The sequence below is a fragment of the Hemibagrus wyckioides genome, linkage group LG24 (genome assembly GCF_019097595.1).
Source record: "Hemibagrus wyckioides isolate EC202008001 linkage group LG24, SWU_Hwy_1.0, whole genome shotgun sequence".
Taxonomy (NCBI): Eukaryota; Metazoa; Chordata; class Actinopteri; order Siluriformes; family Bagridae; genus Hemibagrus; species Hemibagrus wyckioides.
In genome coordinates this window covers 2,111,815-2,128,835 of record NC_080733.1, presented here as the reverse complement: position 1 = coordinate 2,128,835, position 17,021 = coordinate 2,111,815, and the positions used below count along the sequence as shown (strand labels likewise).

Below are 17,021 nucleotides of genomic sequence, written 5' to 3'. Positions count from 1 at the left end.
AACACCTATAGTGCATTTTACTGTTGTATGGATTAAGAGCACTAATTATGAAACAGGGTATGTTCCCAGCAGCTTACTAGCTATAAAGTTTCCATTATTTAGTAAGAAGAAATTCATCATTTTTGAAAGAAACAAACAAAAAAAAAATAGCAGGGCTTAAATACTACTTATTTTTGATCTTTGTAATATTTTACTATTCATTAATTTAGTATTTTTGTTAACTTTTATAATGAAGGAACACCTATTCAATCAAACACATGAACTGTTTTTTTAGATTGAAGTACAATTCTTTGTTTTGTCTTAAGGTTATGCAAACTGTATTTGAATCTTAAAGTGTACACAGGTACTCAGAGGTGCTCATGTACATCAACTCCTGATGAGCTCAGGCTACGCAATCAGGGAAATCATGCGTCTGAACAAAATACCTGCTCAGCTGCTTGTGTAATTTTAACTGTGCATGTAAATGCAGCATCATGTATGTAAAGAAAACACAGTGTTTTACAAATCAGGCTGTTTTTGAGACCTAAAAAGCCTCTGCACATGTAAAAGAGAAAAAAAACTACAGAATAGTTTAAGGGAATGTTTTATGGAAATGTTATAGTAGACTAGCTCTTTCAAGCAGGTATCTGTGACGATAAATTGATCAATAAAGCGTATTAGTGAGGCAAACATAGTAGGACATAATGCGCAATAAAGGCAACCCATAACACTATCATCTGAAGCTAATAAAGTTCACTGTAAAATTCGCTCCCTTTGCAGTCTAATTATTGCAAAGACTTGTAGTGTAGTGTTTCTGGCCACACCTTTGTGAGCTCCCACATTATGTTGATGGTCCAACAGAGGCTGTAGCTGCAGATTAGCAGAGTTTTCATGGCCCAGCCCCAAAAATGGACACAGGCAAAAAAAAAAGTGCCTGAGGATGCGTTCCCATGTGATCACATGACAATTCACTGCACAGTAAGAAAGAAGGGACAGCAGAGGGGACAAAGAAGTGTAGATAATAAAAAGAGGAGTTTGTACAGATACACAAAATATACATACACTGAGGAGCATGTATAGAACTGCTGTTATAGTGAATTCAGTCACAAACACTGATCAACTGGCTCATGTTTCAATAGGAGTGATCCATGTTTAGTTTTGTTTTGATTTATTTTATTTTTAATTCTTTTTTTAAATAAATAAATGAATTAAAAACACACATAAGCAGTTGGACATTGAGAAATTGTGCACACAGAAATACGAATATAAATTTGAAATATCTCTGGTTCAAATATCGTAAACAATGATCTGCAGAGATGTGGAAAAAAGTGATCTGGTCAGATGAGTAATCCTTCACCATTTTCTTATGTGTGTGAGTGTATGTGTTTCCTACACCAGAAAAAAACAAACACTGCTTGACTCCTATGACTCTGCTGTGCTAGAGAGAAATTTGGCTGCCATAGTTTGAGTCCATCTGCTTATGGGAGTGTTAAGAGAAATTCTCCACTATCATTGTCTTTTGAAGGAATATCTTTTGGAGAAAAAAACTGGTGTTCTGTCTTCTAATATACATTGCTCAAAAAAATGAAAGGAACACATTTTAATCAGAGTATAGCATCAAGTCAGTTAAACCTCTGGGATACTGATCTGGTAAGTTAAGTAGCAGAGGTGGTTGTTAATTAGTTTCAACTGCTTTGGTGTTAATGAAATTAACAACTGACCCCCAAAACAGAAATGGTTTTACAGGTGGAGGCCACTGACATTTTTTTCTCTACTCATCTTTCTGACTGTGTTTCACTAGTTTTGCATTTGGCTAGGGTCAGTGTCACTACTGGTAGCATGAGGCAATACCTGGACCCTACAGAGCTTGCACAGGCAGTCCAAATCCTCCAGGATGGCACATCAATACGTGCGATTGCCAGAATGTTTGCTGTGGTTTGCTGGACAGGGCCATATAAGGTCCTTAACCCATCAGCAGGACCGGTATCTCCTCCTTTGTGCGGGGAGGAACAGGATGAGCACTACCAGAGCCCTACAAAATGACCTCCAACAGACCACTGGTGTGAATGTCTCTGACCAAACAATCAAACAGACTTCATGAGGGTGGCCTGAGGGCCCAGCGTCCTGCGCTTACTGCCCAGCACCTTGGAGCTTTTGGCATTGGCATTTGTCATTGAACACCAAAATTGGCAGGTCCGCCACTGGTGCTCTTCACAGATGAGAGCATTCACCCTGAGCACACGTGAAAGAGCATGACTGGTTTGGTGGTGGGTCAGTGATGGTCTAAGGAGGCATATCCTTTGAGGGATGCACAGACCTCTACAGGCTAGACAATGGCACCCTGACTACCATTAGGTATCGGGATGAAATCCTTGGACCCATTGTCAGACCCTACGCTGGTGCAGTGGGTCCTGGGTTCCTCCTGGTGCACGACAATGCCCGGCCTCATGTGGCAAGAGTATGCAGGCAGTTCTTGGAGAATGAAGGAATTGATACCATTGAATGGCCTCCACGCTCGCCTGACCTAAATCCAATAGAACACCTCTGGGACATTATGTTTCGGTCCATCCGACATCGCTAGGTTGCACCTCAGTCTGTCCAGGAGCTCAGAGATAACCTGGTCCAGATCTGAGAGGAAATACCCCAGGACACCATCGTTCGTCTCATTAGGAGCATGCCCTGATGTTGCACATGGGAGGCTTAAAAACTAAAAACTACTGAGTACCATTTTGAGTTGCTGCAATGAAATTCCAGGAAAATAGACTAGCCTGCTGCATCAGTTTTTCACTTTGATTTTCGGGGTGTCTTTGAATTCAGCCCTCTGTATGTTGATTATTTTCTTTTCCATCAAACAATGTGGCATCCTTTCATTCCTAACACATTACCCAGTCCATATCAGTATACATATCTAGCACGATATTTTTCCCCATTGAGATCTGATGTGTTTTCAAAGTGTTCCTTTCATTTTTTTGAGCAGTATATTTCCAGAGACTTGGATAATGTATGCCAAAGCATGCTGAAGCTGTTCTGGTGGCACATGGTGCACCATGTCCAGTGACATGGTGCCACCTGTCTGGTGGCAGTGATGTCCCTAGTAATAATAACATTCACTATCGGACATTCCCAGGACATAATAAATGCATGATAAATGCATATAAATGAATGAATATGAAGTGCTTTCGGTAAAATCAATATCATGTCTTCCTTTCATCTCATGCACATTCATATTTATTTCAGTAACTTTACTGTATCAACGGTTTCAAGCCACCATGAAATATTCCAGTTTTGGAATGACAACAGCAATAATGGTGAAATTAAGGTACATTAAATATGTATCAAATATTTGTTCTTAAATACAACATATTTAATTTAGTCTGGGTTATGTAGTTACCTTTTAATATGTAACTAGTTGTTAAATTAATAGGTGTCACACTGTAAGCCCGGAAAAGTTGAATTCGCTTTAAAATGTTATTACTCACTTAATATCGTATTTAAAGCTTTTATTTTAATTTAGTACATGAAATGCAAAAACATTAATTTCTCTTCCATCTCTTCCTGGGACCGGCAACACATCGAAAACAAAACAATTAATGAAATTAAGTTAATTCATCACAATAATGTAACTGTATTCTGTATTTAATCTGTATTTTGAGACTTAATTCAAACTGGGTAATATTTAGTCCATATAAATGTTTAGCTAATATCATGTGTAAAAAAATTAACCATTTCAACATTGGTTTAATCGACGGAAAAAATAAATAACAAGCAGCCCCTCGGGGAAAAACACAACAACAAAAAAGGTGAAAAAGTCCAGGCTAACTGTTTAAAACAAAGAGCCTATGGAGTGGAAAGGTGGCTAAGTTAGCTTACATGTGAATAGCAGGTAAAATGTCCATAAAACTTTTTGAAATTATAATAAATTAGCTAAATTACCTTACAAGTGACTACTTGTCAAGTGAATAAAAGTGAATAAAAATGTCTGTAAACTTGGTTAAAACAACATATTTGCGCTTCTCAAACACAGCCCATGGAATGATATGGTGGCTAATTTAGCTAACAGGAAACTAAAGCTAAACGCACACCGGTCGCTGCTTCTCACCACTAGCACTCACCAGGTTCAGCAGACTGTGGTGTAACATCGCCCTCCTCAAACTCCTCTCTCCTCTCAAACTGCTCTCTCCTACTCCTCTCTCCTACTGCTCGCTCTCTTTAAATGAGTGAAAAAAGTAGCTAACAGGTAAAAATAAATGCCCCGCCGAACAAAAACAACAATAAAAGAGCAAAAGGTGGAAAACCAGTAGCAAGGAAATATATTTCATGTAGCTGGAGTATCATTTGCATGTCTGTAAATATCTGGTGTTTACTAATTACATGTTTTCCTGTATGTCTAAACTGCAGATAGTAGCAGAAATGTTTATTGTAAGTAGCTGGCATTTCTTAGGAGGGTATCATTAAGTATCATTAAGTATTAAGTATAAGCATGGAAGTTTTTGGTAAGTATCTGGTGTTTCTTGGCTCGGTATGGTTAAATATCTGGTGGTTAATTTTTGTATGTGTTTAAAATGTAACACAAGTAGTAGCAGAGAGGCATGTATTGAGTGTCTGCTGGTATTAGTTAATGTCTTGGGTTTTGTGGATGAAGGTGATGAACATCTGATCCTTAATAACTTCATTTATTTCTTCTGCAAAGCAAAGGTAGCAGGGAAGTGTGTGGTAAGTAGCTGATGATTATTGGTTGAGAAGAGCAAAGTATCTGGTGTTTAATATCTTAATGTCCATGTAATGTGTAGCTTTGAGTAAACATCTGGTTTTTATTATCTGCATGTGTTTGTTTTCCACAGGTGGGATTAAGGAAATATATGCTATGCAGTGAGTTTTTGATAGACATGTCTGGGTGAATATCTAAGACATGTCATAAGTTTCTGTTATTTATTGGCTAGGTATTGGACAATATCTGGTGTTTTGTGGGTGAGAGTGAGTAAAGATCTTCTCTATCCATAGCTGACACTCGTCCACACCCCCACTGCCACAGTACTGTAATGAGTGTGGTAACTATTTGATCTTTAATATCTTAATGTGTTTACCTATTAACCTAAGGTCCTAGCACGGATGTGTGTGTTACATATTTTTCTATCTGATTAAACTGGACATAGTAGCAGGAATGGTTAAGTAGCTGGGTTGGAAGGTAAGACGTCCGCAATACACTAAATCTGTCAAGTCCTCGTTCTGGAATGGAGTGAGATCAGCCCCTTTCTGCACCAGGGTATGCTCCATGGGATCTGTGGAGCAAGCAAAATCAGACAAAGCACACTCAGGCTCTATCCATTTGTTTCAGGAGGCTGACATGGTACAACTGTGTCTCTGCTTGCTTACCTGGCTGTGTTTGCTTTCTACAGGTGGAATCAAAGAAATATATGATATGTAGTCGGTGTTTGACAGGCATGTCTGGGTGAATAGATTGAATACAATGGATTCTCACGAAATCTTGGTTTTTTAAAAAATTTCAAACTTGAAAATTTTAAAAATGCTTAAATTAACTTTTTTTCAGACATTAGCAACAAAGTCTGGAGTGTTTGTGAACATTAAATTAAAAACTTTAATTTACCATTTACCACCTTTTTGAACAAAATTTCCAAAATAAGTCCTAAAATTACTGCAACACTGTGAAAACATCAACACTGTCAGTAAATACATTTTCACATTTTTAAAAATGGATTATTAATAGTCATGCACAGTTACTTGAAGTTCTGAAATAATATTCATTTCTAATTTAACATTTATTAAAATTTGGATTGATTTCTCTGATTACCGCAACACCTTCCACAATTTACAACCATTTTTTTTTTAATATATTTCGATGAAACCTGACATTTTTATAATATATAGTATACTATACTATTAATACTTTTACTGACCCATAGGGCACTAAATAGTCTCGCACCGCAGTACCTGAGTGATCTTTTAGTTTTTTATGATCCGCCACACCTACTTCAAATGAAAAGTGCAGGCTATTTGGTAGTACCTCAAGTAGTAAAGTAGTTCAAGAGAGCCTGTGGCAGGGACTAAGGACAATAACTGACTATAAAGCACCAACATCCAGTATAACGAATGCGGACGTGTCTCTGGCAGACGAGCTGAACACCTTCCGCGCTCACTTCGAGGCTGCAGCTAACAACGCTAATGCTAAAGTTAATGCTAATGGCTGCAGACAGGAAGAGAATGCCAACACTGGAAACACGTTCATCATCTCCGAGCATGACGTGAGGAGAGCCTTCAGGAGAGTGAACACCAGGAAAGCAGCAGAACCAGGCAGAATCCCAGGTCGAGTCCTCAGAGCCTGCGCTGACCAGCTAGCACCAGTGTTCACAGAAATATTCAACCTCTCCCTAACCCAGTCGATAATCCCCACATGCTTTAAAGAGTCCATCATTGTTTCTGTCACAAAGAAACCCCATCTTGCTTCCCTCAGTGACTACTGCCCTGCAACCCTGACCTCAGTAGTGATGAAGTGCTTTGAGCAGCTGGTCAGAGATTTCATCTTCTCTTCACTACCTGACACCCTGGATCCACTACAGTTTGCCTACCGCCTGGACCGCTCAACAGATGATGCCATTTCTCACCTCCTTTATACATCACTCACTCACCTGGACACTAGAAAGGGGAATTATGTTAGAATGCTGTTTGTCGACTACAGTTCAGCATTTAACACTAGAATTCCCTCCACACTCACCACCAAGCTGGAGCACCTGGGACTCAGCCCATCTCTGTGTCAGTGGATCTCTATTTTCCTAACTGGCAGACCACAGGCACTAAGGATGGGCAGACATGTCTCAGCCTCCCTCACCCTCAGCACTGGAGCCCCCCAGGGTTGTGTTCTGAGCCCCCTGCTGTACTCTTTGTACACGCATGACTGCGTGGCCACTACCAACTCCACTACTATCATCAAGTTTGCTGACGACACTGTTGTGGTCGGACTGATCTCCGACAACAATGAGACGGCCTACCTGGAGGAGATTATTAATCTGGCTACCCACACACCTATCTATCTATCTATCTATCTATCTATCTATCTATCTATCTATCTATCTATCTATCTATCTATCTATCTATCTATCTATCTATCTATCTATCTATCTATCTGCCTACCCACTTATCTATCTATCTATCTATCTATCTATCTATCTATCTATCTATCTATCTATCTATCTATCTATCTATCTATCTATCTATCTATCTATCTATCTATCCGTCCATCCATCCGCCATTTGGAAGAATTTAAAAATGAAAATGTCCATGTAAAAGTTCGGTGCCTTTCTCCATGTTTGTTTATCCTCTAATTCTATTTCTTTTCTGGTTCCTATGAGCGCCGCAGCAGTCTTACAGTCATGCCAAATGCTCTCATTGGTTGAGACGCGTGATGACGTTCATCCCAAGACAATATGGATCAAGATCCCGCCCCTCCCGTCAGCCATGGTTTGTCTGTATGTGTATTTAGAGCCAGTGAGCAACAGACTTTTAAAATAATTTACAAAATAATAAAAACTGCGTTAATGTGCGATAAAATAATTGTCGATGAGTTAACGCGATAATAACTTGCCCAGCCCTTTATTATTTATTTTATTTTATTTATACTTTATTTTATTTTTACTTTATTTTATTGTAAAATAAATCTCATATTTTTTATATTTTATATTTTTATATTTTTATATCTTATATTTTATCTTTATTTTTATTGGCATTTTGCCTCCCTATCTCCTTTTTCTTTTTTTGAGGTCCACAGTCTTGTAAGCATTTCACTGTATATCATACTGTGTATCATTATGTATGTGACAAATAAAATTTCAATTTGAATTCAAAGGCTAGAGCAGGGGGCAGAGCTTTTTCTTGCAACCCCACAGTTATCTTCCATTTAGTGTTTGGGATTCAGACATTTCAAGCTTTTAATAAATAGTGTATTCTTAGGTAGCGGAGCAGATCTGGAGGGTTCGTGGGAATAGAGTAATTGGTGTACTGGGAGGTGTCGATGCTGTTGCCCCTCAACTCTGGCATGTTCACTTAGCTTTGCTGATGGTGAAGTGGTTGGACATTTTACATCCAAAGAAGCCTGTGTCACCTTCTTGCTCTTTTATTTATGCTGTCATAGTTAGTCTTGCCAGAGTTCCTGTGCACATAATCTACATTGTCTTTAACCATCACATGATCTTAAGTATACCTAATATTCTCTCATTCTCTCTCTCTCTCTCTCTCTCTCTCTCTCTCTCTCTCTCTCTCTCTCTCTCTCTCTCTCTCTCTCTCTCTCTCTCTCTTAGTGTTAAATCTTTAATGAACTTTGAAAGATATTATGCTGATTTATAAGTTGCTCAAATACTCCTGGTTACACAACTCTAATCAGCTTTAGAAAGGAAATGATTTGTAATCTCTCTGTCCGGTGTCACCCAGATGATTATTGGTTCCCTTTTCAGTCTGGTTCCTCTCAAGGTTTCTTCTTCATATCATCTCAGGGAATTTGTCCTTGCCACCTTAGGCTTGTTCATTAGGGATGAATATACATTTCATTTTAAATTTTGTAATTTTTATTCAAAATTTTATATTCCTGTGAAGCTGCTTTAAGACAATGTCCATTGTTTAAAGTGCTATACAAATAAAATTGAATAGAATTAAAATTTCATTTAAGACAAAAAAAAATAACAGTGAGGCCAGTGGATATTACAATAGAAAAAAAGTTTTATTATCTTTTAGATCTACTCAAATGATAAAGAGGCCTGTGAACAGATATAGTAAATAATATATTTCAAACATGTCTGCTTCTGGCAGTACCCATCCCTCTGTCTAGTTTCTCTATCGTTTATCTTTTAAAATGTAGAGATGGTTATCATGCAGTGCATGTCTTTGGACTGGAGAGGTAACCGAAGTACCAAAGCACGGGGTAAACATACAAACTCTGTGCACATATTGGTGGTGCAAGGCAAACATGCTAAGCACTAAGACACCACATTTCTTCAACCAGTACCTGATTGATATTTTTGACATGATTGATATTTTCTCAGAATAATAGACTTATTTACCAGTCCTTACAACACATAGCTCTATTTCATTTTAGGGAATAAATCTGTAAAAGGAGTGGGAAAATGGGTTTGAAATGACATAAGGGTAATTAAAGGAGAACAGAATTTTCATTTTTATTTGAACTCTCCCTTTACCTTGTTAAGCACAGACCTGAGAAAGACATATAAAAAGATAATGGCTGCAGACACTTGGCAGTTTAGTGCTCAAAAAAGAGAGTCAAAGGAATAAAGAAAACTAGTTAAAGAACTCGATTTGCAAATAATATTTTTATTTTAATAAACATCTTAAACACTTTAGTCAAATCCAAAGGTTTTACCATGTACTAGTTCAAGTCTGAGGATTTTTGAGTTTAATTAATCTTTGGCTTAGACAAGTGAATTTGCTGAAAGGTTACAAAGAATGCTAGGTTCATTTGTAAAATGCACACATTTCTTCTTAATCTTATACCTAATATTTTGTAAATCGCTCTATTCCTTGTCGCGTCACACTGCAATACAATTAAAAAAAGACATAAAATACAGCTCAAAAACATTTTGCCTTTTATTTAGATCAATCAAGGACATAAAAATACATATAGAGTTTGCATGTGTCTGTTCTGTTGCCTGCAGAGCTTCTTATCTGTACTTCTCAGAGAGAGCCAGGGACAAAGCAGCAAGAAACTTATCCATAGCCACATGTATCTCAGGAGTAAAGTCAGCGGGGAACAGGGTGGCCAGAACCACGAGCAAATTGTGGGAGAGGATCTACAAGGAAACAAAAACACCTACATTTAACAAGCATGTTGTGGAACAGGATTTATCTACGGGTAAAAAAATACTTAAATATTACAGAGAAATGGAAATAGTATTAAAATGAATTTACCTTGAAGTTGACTGGGTCAACACGCAGCTGGAAAGCGTGCAGCTGGCTTAGGTCGAGCAACCCATTGGTCAGGTCATCGATTTTGTTCACAGCCTCTTCCACTCCAGAGACAACAGTCTTTCCGTGTTTCTTCACTTGGGGAGAGTCAAGGCTCAGGTCACTCCAGTGGGAAAAGTAGGTTTTGGTCTGCGGGTAAACAGTCAGCATCCTGCATAGACACATTGCATAGAGTGAGTCCTCGGTATCGGAAGAGGAATTGAAATGAATATCTAAAGGAGAAGAATTGCTCAAGCACCTACCTGAAGAGAGCTTGTCTACCGATTTCCTCAGCCTTTGGGGAGATTATGGCCCAGAAGGCTTTGATGGAGGCTTTGTCCTTGGCAGAGAGACTCATTGTTTCGAAGTGATGGAGAAGAAAACTTCTGTAAACTTCCTCAGAAACGAATCACCCTTTTATACAAGGACCTGAAGCTGGCACACCCGCGACCCTCCCCAAAAACGTAACAACTTGGATTAACTTCAGATTAGACCGTGCGTCTGCTGCTTGTAATAGATATCTGTCTGATAGGAAACAACATGCTAATTGAACTGAAATTTTATCCCAAAAATATTCTAATTGTCTAAAAATTGTCTTAACAGGTCAGAAAATTACACAAAATTAATATCACAATGTCAAGCTACCCTTAATTTAAATAATAATAATAATAATAATAATAATAATAATAACAATAATTTTTTGTTGTTAATATTTAGGTAATATTTTTGAAATATTAAAAAAATAATAGAGCAGAACGTTTTATTGAAAATATAATATAAGATATAAAATATAAATAAAAAGATCAAACAGAATTTTTTTCTTTGAAATGTTTTATTCTTTCATCTTCTGTGATTTACGATTCAATCAAGGGAATGACTTTCTATTATCAGTTTAATGCAATATATTTTTTCTTGCCAATTAAACATGTGGGATCTTGTGAAGGCTGCCAGGAAAATGTTGATATTTCAGTCTAAACATTTTATCAAGTGAAGGTTTCCATGGGTGTGGTCTCTAAAGATATATTGCAGGCTCTTCCTGTTCACTCACTGCAGCTTGTGTAAGCAGATTACTGCACTGTGGTTAGCATGCTAATTCAGATTGCTAAAATATTTTTACACAAAGTTATTTCATATAATACACTTATACAATACTATGCCAATAGTTTTCTAAACTTTTATATTAATATTTATTGACCAAGAATATACTGGTAGTACACAGTATGCGGTGAATTCCGATAAATTTGCATAGTTTTTGAATTTATAGCTTTTTTATGCTTTCTTTCCATTATTATAACAAATGCCCCATCACGTGATACAGTTGAATTTTTTTTCTTTGAAAGAAAAATATTTCTGTCATATACTAAAGATCCGTGGCTCATTTTTTGTCAAGACTGACTGAAAGACATTTGAAAGACATTTGCAATGACATGTGCCGAGTTTCCAAAAAGCTTCACAACACAAAGATCATTATTAAGAAGTCTCTCCCAGTTAAGACAATCCTAACTTTGCAATACTTTTGGGAAGCTCAGTCCTCTATGTTAAATAAAATATTATTTAATATAGCAGTTTTTCATCTCTAAAAAAAATTCATTGAATTTGATTAGTGTAAATGCATACATCTATTCTACTTTATTGAATAACCACTATTTTGCTCAGGTCCTGTAAATGCTAGTTGAAGGAAATAACCCACCTTTTCTTATTTATTTCATGAACCATGCTTGGTAATTTAGATCACCTTAAATTCTATAAACATATGAATATAATATGAACGAAAAACATTTTTGTTGCAACAGTATATCTTGCGTATACTCTATATGTATAATAAAAATGTGGACTATATTAATTATGATTAATCATGTTTTTTCAGCATCATCATAACCTCTGATCATTTGGTCTAACATATATTATTTCTTTTTCTACTAATATAAAATAGCTAAGAGTTTATAGGTCAAATAATAAGAATCTTTGGCTTTATCTGTAGATTTTTTAATGACTGAGTGTGAAATATCTAGCTGGAGGTGTTTCCTACCTGTAGCATCCACTGATACCAGTAAAGTAGTGTTACAAGAATCAACAAGTAATTTGCCTTAAGCTCAGTCTGCTATATTTCGGTTGTTATGTAATGGAAAGAAGTAAAAAATAATGATGTATAAAATTATGGGATAAAGGATATGACTCCAATAATAATATTACTATTTTCCACAAAACAATCTGCATCTGCATGCGCACAGGAAGCTTTCCCATGCACCATGACAACATACTCATTTGGAAGATAAAAGGAGCGATTCATATCTAATCAAAATGTTTCAGACTGTGAGAGTGAACACGCCCCATCAGAGGTTTGCTGCCAGGTCTTGGGAGGTGCTGTCAGATGCATATATAAGCGTCCTGAAAAGACTTCATCAGAACATTCAGAGACTCCAAAAGCCAGCAACATGGTTGAGTGGACAGATTTCGAGCGCGCTACCATCCAGGACATCTTTTCCAAGATCGACTACAAGTCTGTCGGTCACCAGGCCCTGTCAAGGTACATTTATCTAAATATGTATTACCTGACTCAAAGAAATGGGTAAATAAATGACTTGATAAATTAACACTATTGAGTACTTTTTAAATGCTTCTCAGGTGTCTGGTCGTGTACCCATGGACCCAGAGGTATTTCGCTAGCTTTGGAAACTTGTACAACGCCGCTGCCATCGTGGGAAATCCCAAGGTTGCTGCCCACGGCCTGACGGTAATGCAAGGGCTGGAGAAAGCGGCGAAGAACCTGGACAACATTAAGGCCACTTACGCCGAGTTGAGTGTGCTGCACTCTGAACATCTGCACGTGGATCCCGATAACTTCAAGGTGCGTCTGATTTGATTTATTTATAAGTCATTAGGCCTTACTTCTCTTAGTTAATTCATTGCCAGTTTAGCACTTTGCCTACATGAATCATCCGGTCTATAACTTAACCTGTGTTCATTCTTCATCCTCTGTTTCCTCCTATAGCTGCTGGCTGACTGCATTACCATTGTAGTTGCCTCTGTCCTGGGTGCGAGCTTCACAGCTGAAGTGCAGGCAGTTCTGCAGAAGTTCCTGGCTGTCGTAGTGTCTGCACTCGGAAAACAGTACTATTAAATTAAAATCGAGAGGACCAACATTTTTTGCTTTAAAAACAATCCTGCACTTGCTAATGTCTAAATAAAATAACCAATACTACTTTGAGAGTTGTGTGGTTGATCATGGCTTACTTTTTTTTTTGCCGAAACTGCATGAAAAGTATTTTAATTGACATGTTTGGTCATTTAGAATAGCACATAGAAATAGGAATTTGAAACAAATTAAAATAGTTCATTTATTATGCTTTTGTGTAATTAATAAAACAAATTAAACACTTCAGAGATTCACAGTGTGTTTACCTTTCATGAGGTCTGGACCTGGTCATTCCCACACCTTAATTTTTTCCTTTTTAGCCTTCAGATGCTGATTTGTTGCTATGTTTTAGATCATTGTCTAGATCCAATTACAGCCCAGTTATAGCTGCTGGAAGGATGGCCTCAAGTCACTTGAAAAAAATGATTATCTAAATGTATCATTAAGATTGACTAATATTGACAAGCCCCGTTAAGATGTGATATTTCCAAGTCTACTCTATTCACCTGCTTTTTAAGATTTGCAAATATAAATTTAAAGCACATAGAATCCATCCATCAGTGAAATATATTTGTCCATTCACCCCTTCATTATATTTCTTCACGTTGGCTCACTCCACTTATTTTGTAATGTACTGTTAATGTAACCCAAAGAGAGCTTAACAACCATACATATTCCTTATACTCCAGTGTGCTTGGTTATAAAACCATACTTATTCTGATTATTTTGTTATCAGATAATATTACACATCATATATAGCACACTTTTTTATTTCATTTGTTGCACTTTTTCACTGCAACTTCAAAAACAGCAAGGGGATATATATTGGGACAAATACAGTAATCATTGTATTAATATATTATATCTGTCTGTATTCTTGCACTTGACTTTCATTAGAGTAAAATGTAGAGTAGATTCCCATGGGAAGGATGGATAATTCCTCCCGCTGTTGCCCTTCCGAATAATGTCCATAGAAACGTGGACTTCGGGGGTGAAGTCGTTGGGAAACAGCATAGCAAAGACCACGAGCATATTGTGCGAGATGATCTAAAACATATTAGATACAAAAAAATGTGAAAATGCAGTTTTGTTTTTAAAGTACCTTGAAATTGGCCGGGTCCACGCGCAGCGTGAAGGCATGCAGCTCTCTGAGAATAAACAGACCAGTTTTAAGGTCATCAATCTGTTCGACAGCATTGAGGACTCCCTGGATCACTGTCTGTCCATGCCTCCTCACCTGGGGAGAGCCTGGGCTCAGGTCATTCCAGTGAGAAAAGTAAGTCTTCGTTTGAGGATAGACAAACAAAGTCCTGCAAAACACCACATGATCATTTATTGTATGCAGCATAGAAAATAGCAAAGATTCAATCTGTTAAAAGAGGTCTGTCTTTTTGGATTTGTTATTTGAAGTCTGGATTTGTTGTTTTAAGAAAAAGAATGATCAAAGCACAAAAATAGACACAGTTCCTACCTAGAGAGGACCTCGTTGCCAATTTCCTCAGCCTTGCAGCTGGCAATGCTGAAGAAAGCCTTCACCGTGGCTTTATCCTTGTATTAAGGCTCATTTTCTTAGCTATCGGAAGCTTGCCAGAAAGTTTTGACACATTTCATGGATATGTAACAGCTTTTTTATAAGCACTGAGCACCCAGGAAAACGGATTGAATGAGTACTTTAACTCCTCCCTCAGTTCTATCACTCTCTCACCCTGGCCGCACTCGCTTATAACTATAGACACTTTTCGAGTAAATATAAATTCAGGTAGGTTGCTGCTCTTTTTCCCTACTGTCTGGCGTCTGACCCAATAGAAGCTTAAACAAAAACTTTCAATTCAATTCAATTTATTTGTAAAGCGCTTTTAACAATGGACATTGGACATTATCTCAAAGCACCTTTACAGAAATATAGAAATAGAGAAGAAAAAAATATATAAAGTTTAAAGTAAAGTTTTATCCCTATTTTATCCATAACTTATCCACAATGAGCAAGAAAAAACTCCCTGGGATAATATGAGGAAGAAACCTTGAGAGGAACCAGACTCAGAAGGGAACCCATCCTAATTTGGGTGACACTGGACAGTAAATAATTTAAATGTAAATAAATAATGTCCTTTCTACAACAGCAACCAAGGGCTCATGAGGAACTATTAGGTCAGTGTAGTTTCTGAGTTTATTACAGACAGTAATTCCTTGCTGTCACAAGCTGATAGATGTAACGGCAGATGTGACGGTGTGATTGTCTCCAAGTGGCTCTGTCCATGGCTTTCTCCTGGTCACAGGCTGTCCAAACAGATCCATCCACAGCATCAGTGAGCACCACCAGAAAACAAACAAACCTCAAGACAAAGAAAGACATCCAGAGAATGAGAGAAATAAATAGTCTAACTAAACTTATAATTAAGAAAAAGCATAAAACCTATGTACACAAAATAGGGGAACATGACTGAACAAGATGACAAAAGAGTCTGTCAGTGGTGATGCCAAATAGAAATCAAAGTGAAGGATAATAGAATTTAAAACACATGCATTTGTTTTTGAGTTTGCTCCTGAAAAACATTAACTAAAACAACAAATGACATAATGACCAAACACACAGCACCCTCTCAGTCCTGTAGTGCTGCTGCTTGCAGTTAAGAGAAACAGTTCATCCCTGCTCACTCCAGCTGCCATAGATATGACATTAACTCTACACACCTGTCTCTACTATCTAGGGCTGGGACAGTGGTGTGATATGATTGTTGGCAACAAACTTTGCCAGAGAGTTGATCTCCGTGAATGAATATTGGGCAGATAAAGCTTCTTGCTCACAAATGCTGATTCGGTTGAAAAAGGCCAAGGTACATTCATTTGCACATTTGAAATTATTTTAAAATGTGGTACACAGTTAAATGTCATGTCAGTAACCAGTAAGTTGTTTGGTGTGCTCTGTTTTTGTGTTAATTTTCCTTTGGATTTGGATAATTTAAAAAACAAATGATTGGTAATAATTTAGGCCTATAGGTGTACAGCTGAAAGCAGTGCTGTGACCAGCTGAAAAATTCACATAACCACCACAACAAAAACAATAAATAAATAAATAAATAAATAAATAAATAAATAAATAAATAAATAAATAAATAAATAAATAAATAAAATAAAATAATAATAATATAAAACACTTTCATACACATGGTAGCTCACATGTTCATACCTCTTATTATTATTACTTATTATTTTAGCATTTACTATTATTATGTAATAGTGTTCTATTGTTATTGTTATTATTATTATTATTATTATTATTATTATTATTATTATTATTATTATACCAGGTAACACTACCTGATTTTTTTTTATTATTTTGATGTAAAGAGTGAGACAGTTTGTACATTCAGTGCCCCCACTGCATGAACCCAGTGTCCTTGGAGAAGTGTTCCTGGAAAAGGTAGACCTCATCCAGTGATAAGTGATATCTCTCTAGACCTCCTGTGCCTGTAGCACACATATTTAGCATATGCTACATACAGTATCTTCTAAAATGAGTTTTGGACTTTTCATGCAGGTTTTAGAAAGTCTATGCAATTAAAAGTCAACACAGTTCTTATCTGCTGAATACATGCTATCTTGATACTCCACCCTTGGGTATAGCATCTAAATCAGCCTGCGATATTCCCAGACATACTGCTGTGTCATTTGTACATACTTAAACAAAGCAAGCTTTTAGATTTGGATAAAAAGCAACAACTGTGAAAAGCTCAAGTCCACGTCAAAATGCAATGTATAAAAATAAAGGTAAAATGCACTTACCTGTACATGATATAGCCAAATCTATGTGGGCACCTGACCACTGAACAAAACATGTGCATTAATATGGATCTTGTCCTTCACAGATTAACAGACTAAGATGTTTAATCTGAAATGGTCTACATTTCTTTCTTTAAAAAAAAGAAAAGAGGGACACAATCAT

At 37.0% G+C, this 17,021-nt stretch overlaps 3 protein-coding genes across 3 annotated transcripts; 1 reads left to right on the top strand and 2 right to left on the bottom strand.

Annotated features, from left to right (window-relative positions):
- Positions 1–9,561: 9,561 nt before the first annotated feature.
- On the bottom strand, positions 9,562–10,364 carry LOC131344709 (hemoglobin embryonic subunit alpha-like). The gene is made up of 3 exons (XM_058377140.1): positions 10,206–10,364; positions 9,907–10,114; positions 9,562–9,788 (listed from the first exon to the last, which is right to left on the bottom strand). Exons 1-3 carry the CDS (start codon positions 10,298–10,300, stop codon positions 9,660–9,662), a joined length of 432 nt encoding a protein of 143 aa, XP_058233123.1. The 5' UTR covers positions 10,301–10,364; the 3' UTR covers positions 9,562–9,659.
- Positions 10,365–12,312: 1,948 nt separating this feature from the next.
- LOC131344708 (hemoglobin subunit beta-like) lies at positions 12,313–13,322 on the top strand. The gene is made up of 3 exons (XM_058377139.1): positions 12,313–12,469; positions 12,568–12,790; positions 12,935–13,322. The coding sequence occupies exons 1-3, from the start codon at positions 12,378–12,380 to the stop codon at positions 13,061–13,063; spliced, it is 444 nt and encodes a 147-aa protein (XP_058233122.1). The 5' UTR covers positions 12,313–12,377; the 3' UTR covers positions 13,064–13,322.
- Positions 13,323–13,898: 576 nt separating this feature from the next.
- Positions 13,899–16,869, bottom strand: LOC131345345 (hemoglobin subunit alpha-2-like). The gene is made up of 5 exons (XM_058378191.1): positions 16,862–16,869; positions 14,725–14,872; positions 14,550–14,626; positions 14,181–14,388; positions 13,899–14,125 (listed from the first exon to the last, which is right to left on the bottom strand). The coding sequence occupies exons 1-5, from the start codon at positions 16,867–16,869 to the stop codon at positions 13,922–13,924; spliced, it is 645 nt and encodes a 214-aa protein (XP_058234174.1). The 3' UTR covers positions 13,899–13,921.
- Between the last annotated feature and the right edge of the window lie 152 nt (positions 16,870–17,021).

Excerpts from the sequence above, each read along its gene's own strand:
- LOC131344709 (XM_058377140.1), bottom strand. The coding sequence starts at position 10,300 with ATGAGTCTCTCTGCCAAGGACAAAGCCTCCATCAAAGCCTTCTGGGCC. Across the intron at positions 10,115-10,205 it reads GGTAGACAAGCTCTCTTCAG|GATGCTGACTGTTTACCCGC; the intron begins GTAGGTGCTTGA and ends GTGTCTATGCAG. Across the intron at positions 9,789-9,906 it reads TTGACCCAGTCAACTTCAAG|ATCCTCTCCCACAATTTGCT; the intron begins GTAAATTCATTT and ends GTTTCCTTGTAG.
- LOC131344708 (XM_058377139.1), top strand. The coding sequence starts at position 12,378 with ATGGTTGAGTGGACAGATTTCGAGCGCGCTACCATCCAGGACATCTTT. Across the intron at positions 12,470-12,567 it reads GGTCACCAGGCCCTGTCAAG|GTGTCTGGTCGTGTACCCAT; the intron begins GTACATTTATCT and ends AATGCTTCTCAG. Across the intron at positions 12,791-12,934 it reads TGGATCCCGATAACTTCAAG|CTGCTGGCTGACTGCATTAC; the intron begins GTGCGTCTGATT and ends TTCCTCCTATAG.
- LOC131345345 (XM_058378191.1), bottom strand. Across the intron at positions 14,627-14,724 it reads CATTCAATCCGTTTTCCTGG|GATAAAGCCACGGTGAAGGC; the intron begins GTGCTCAGTGCT and ends CCTTAATACAAG. Across the intron at positions 14,126-14,180 it reads TGGACCCGGCCAATTTCAAG|ATCATCTCGCACAATATGCT; the intron begins GTACTTTAAAAA and ends AATATGTTTTAG.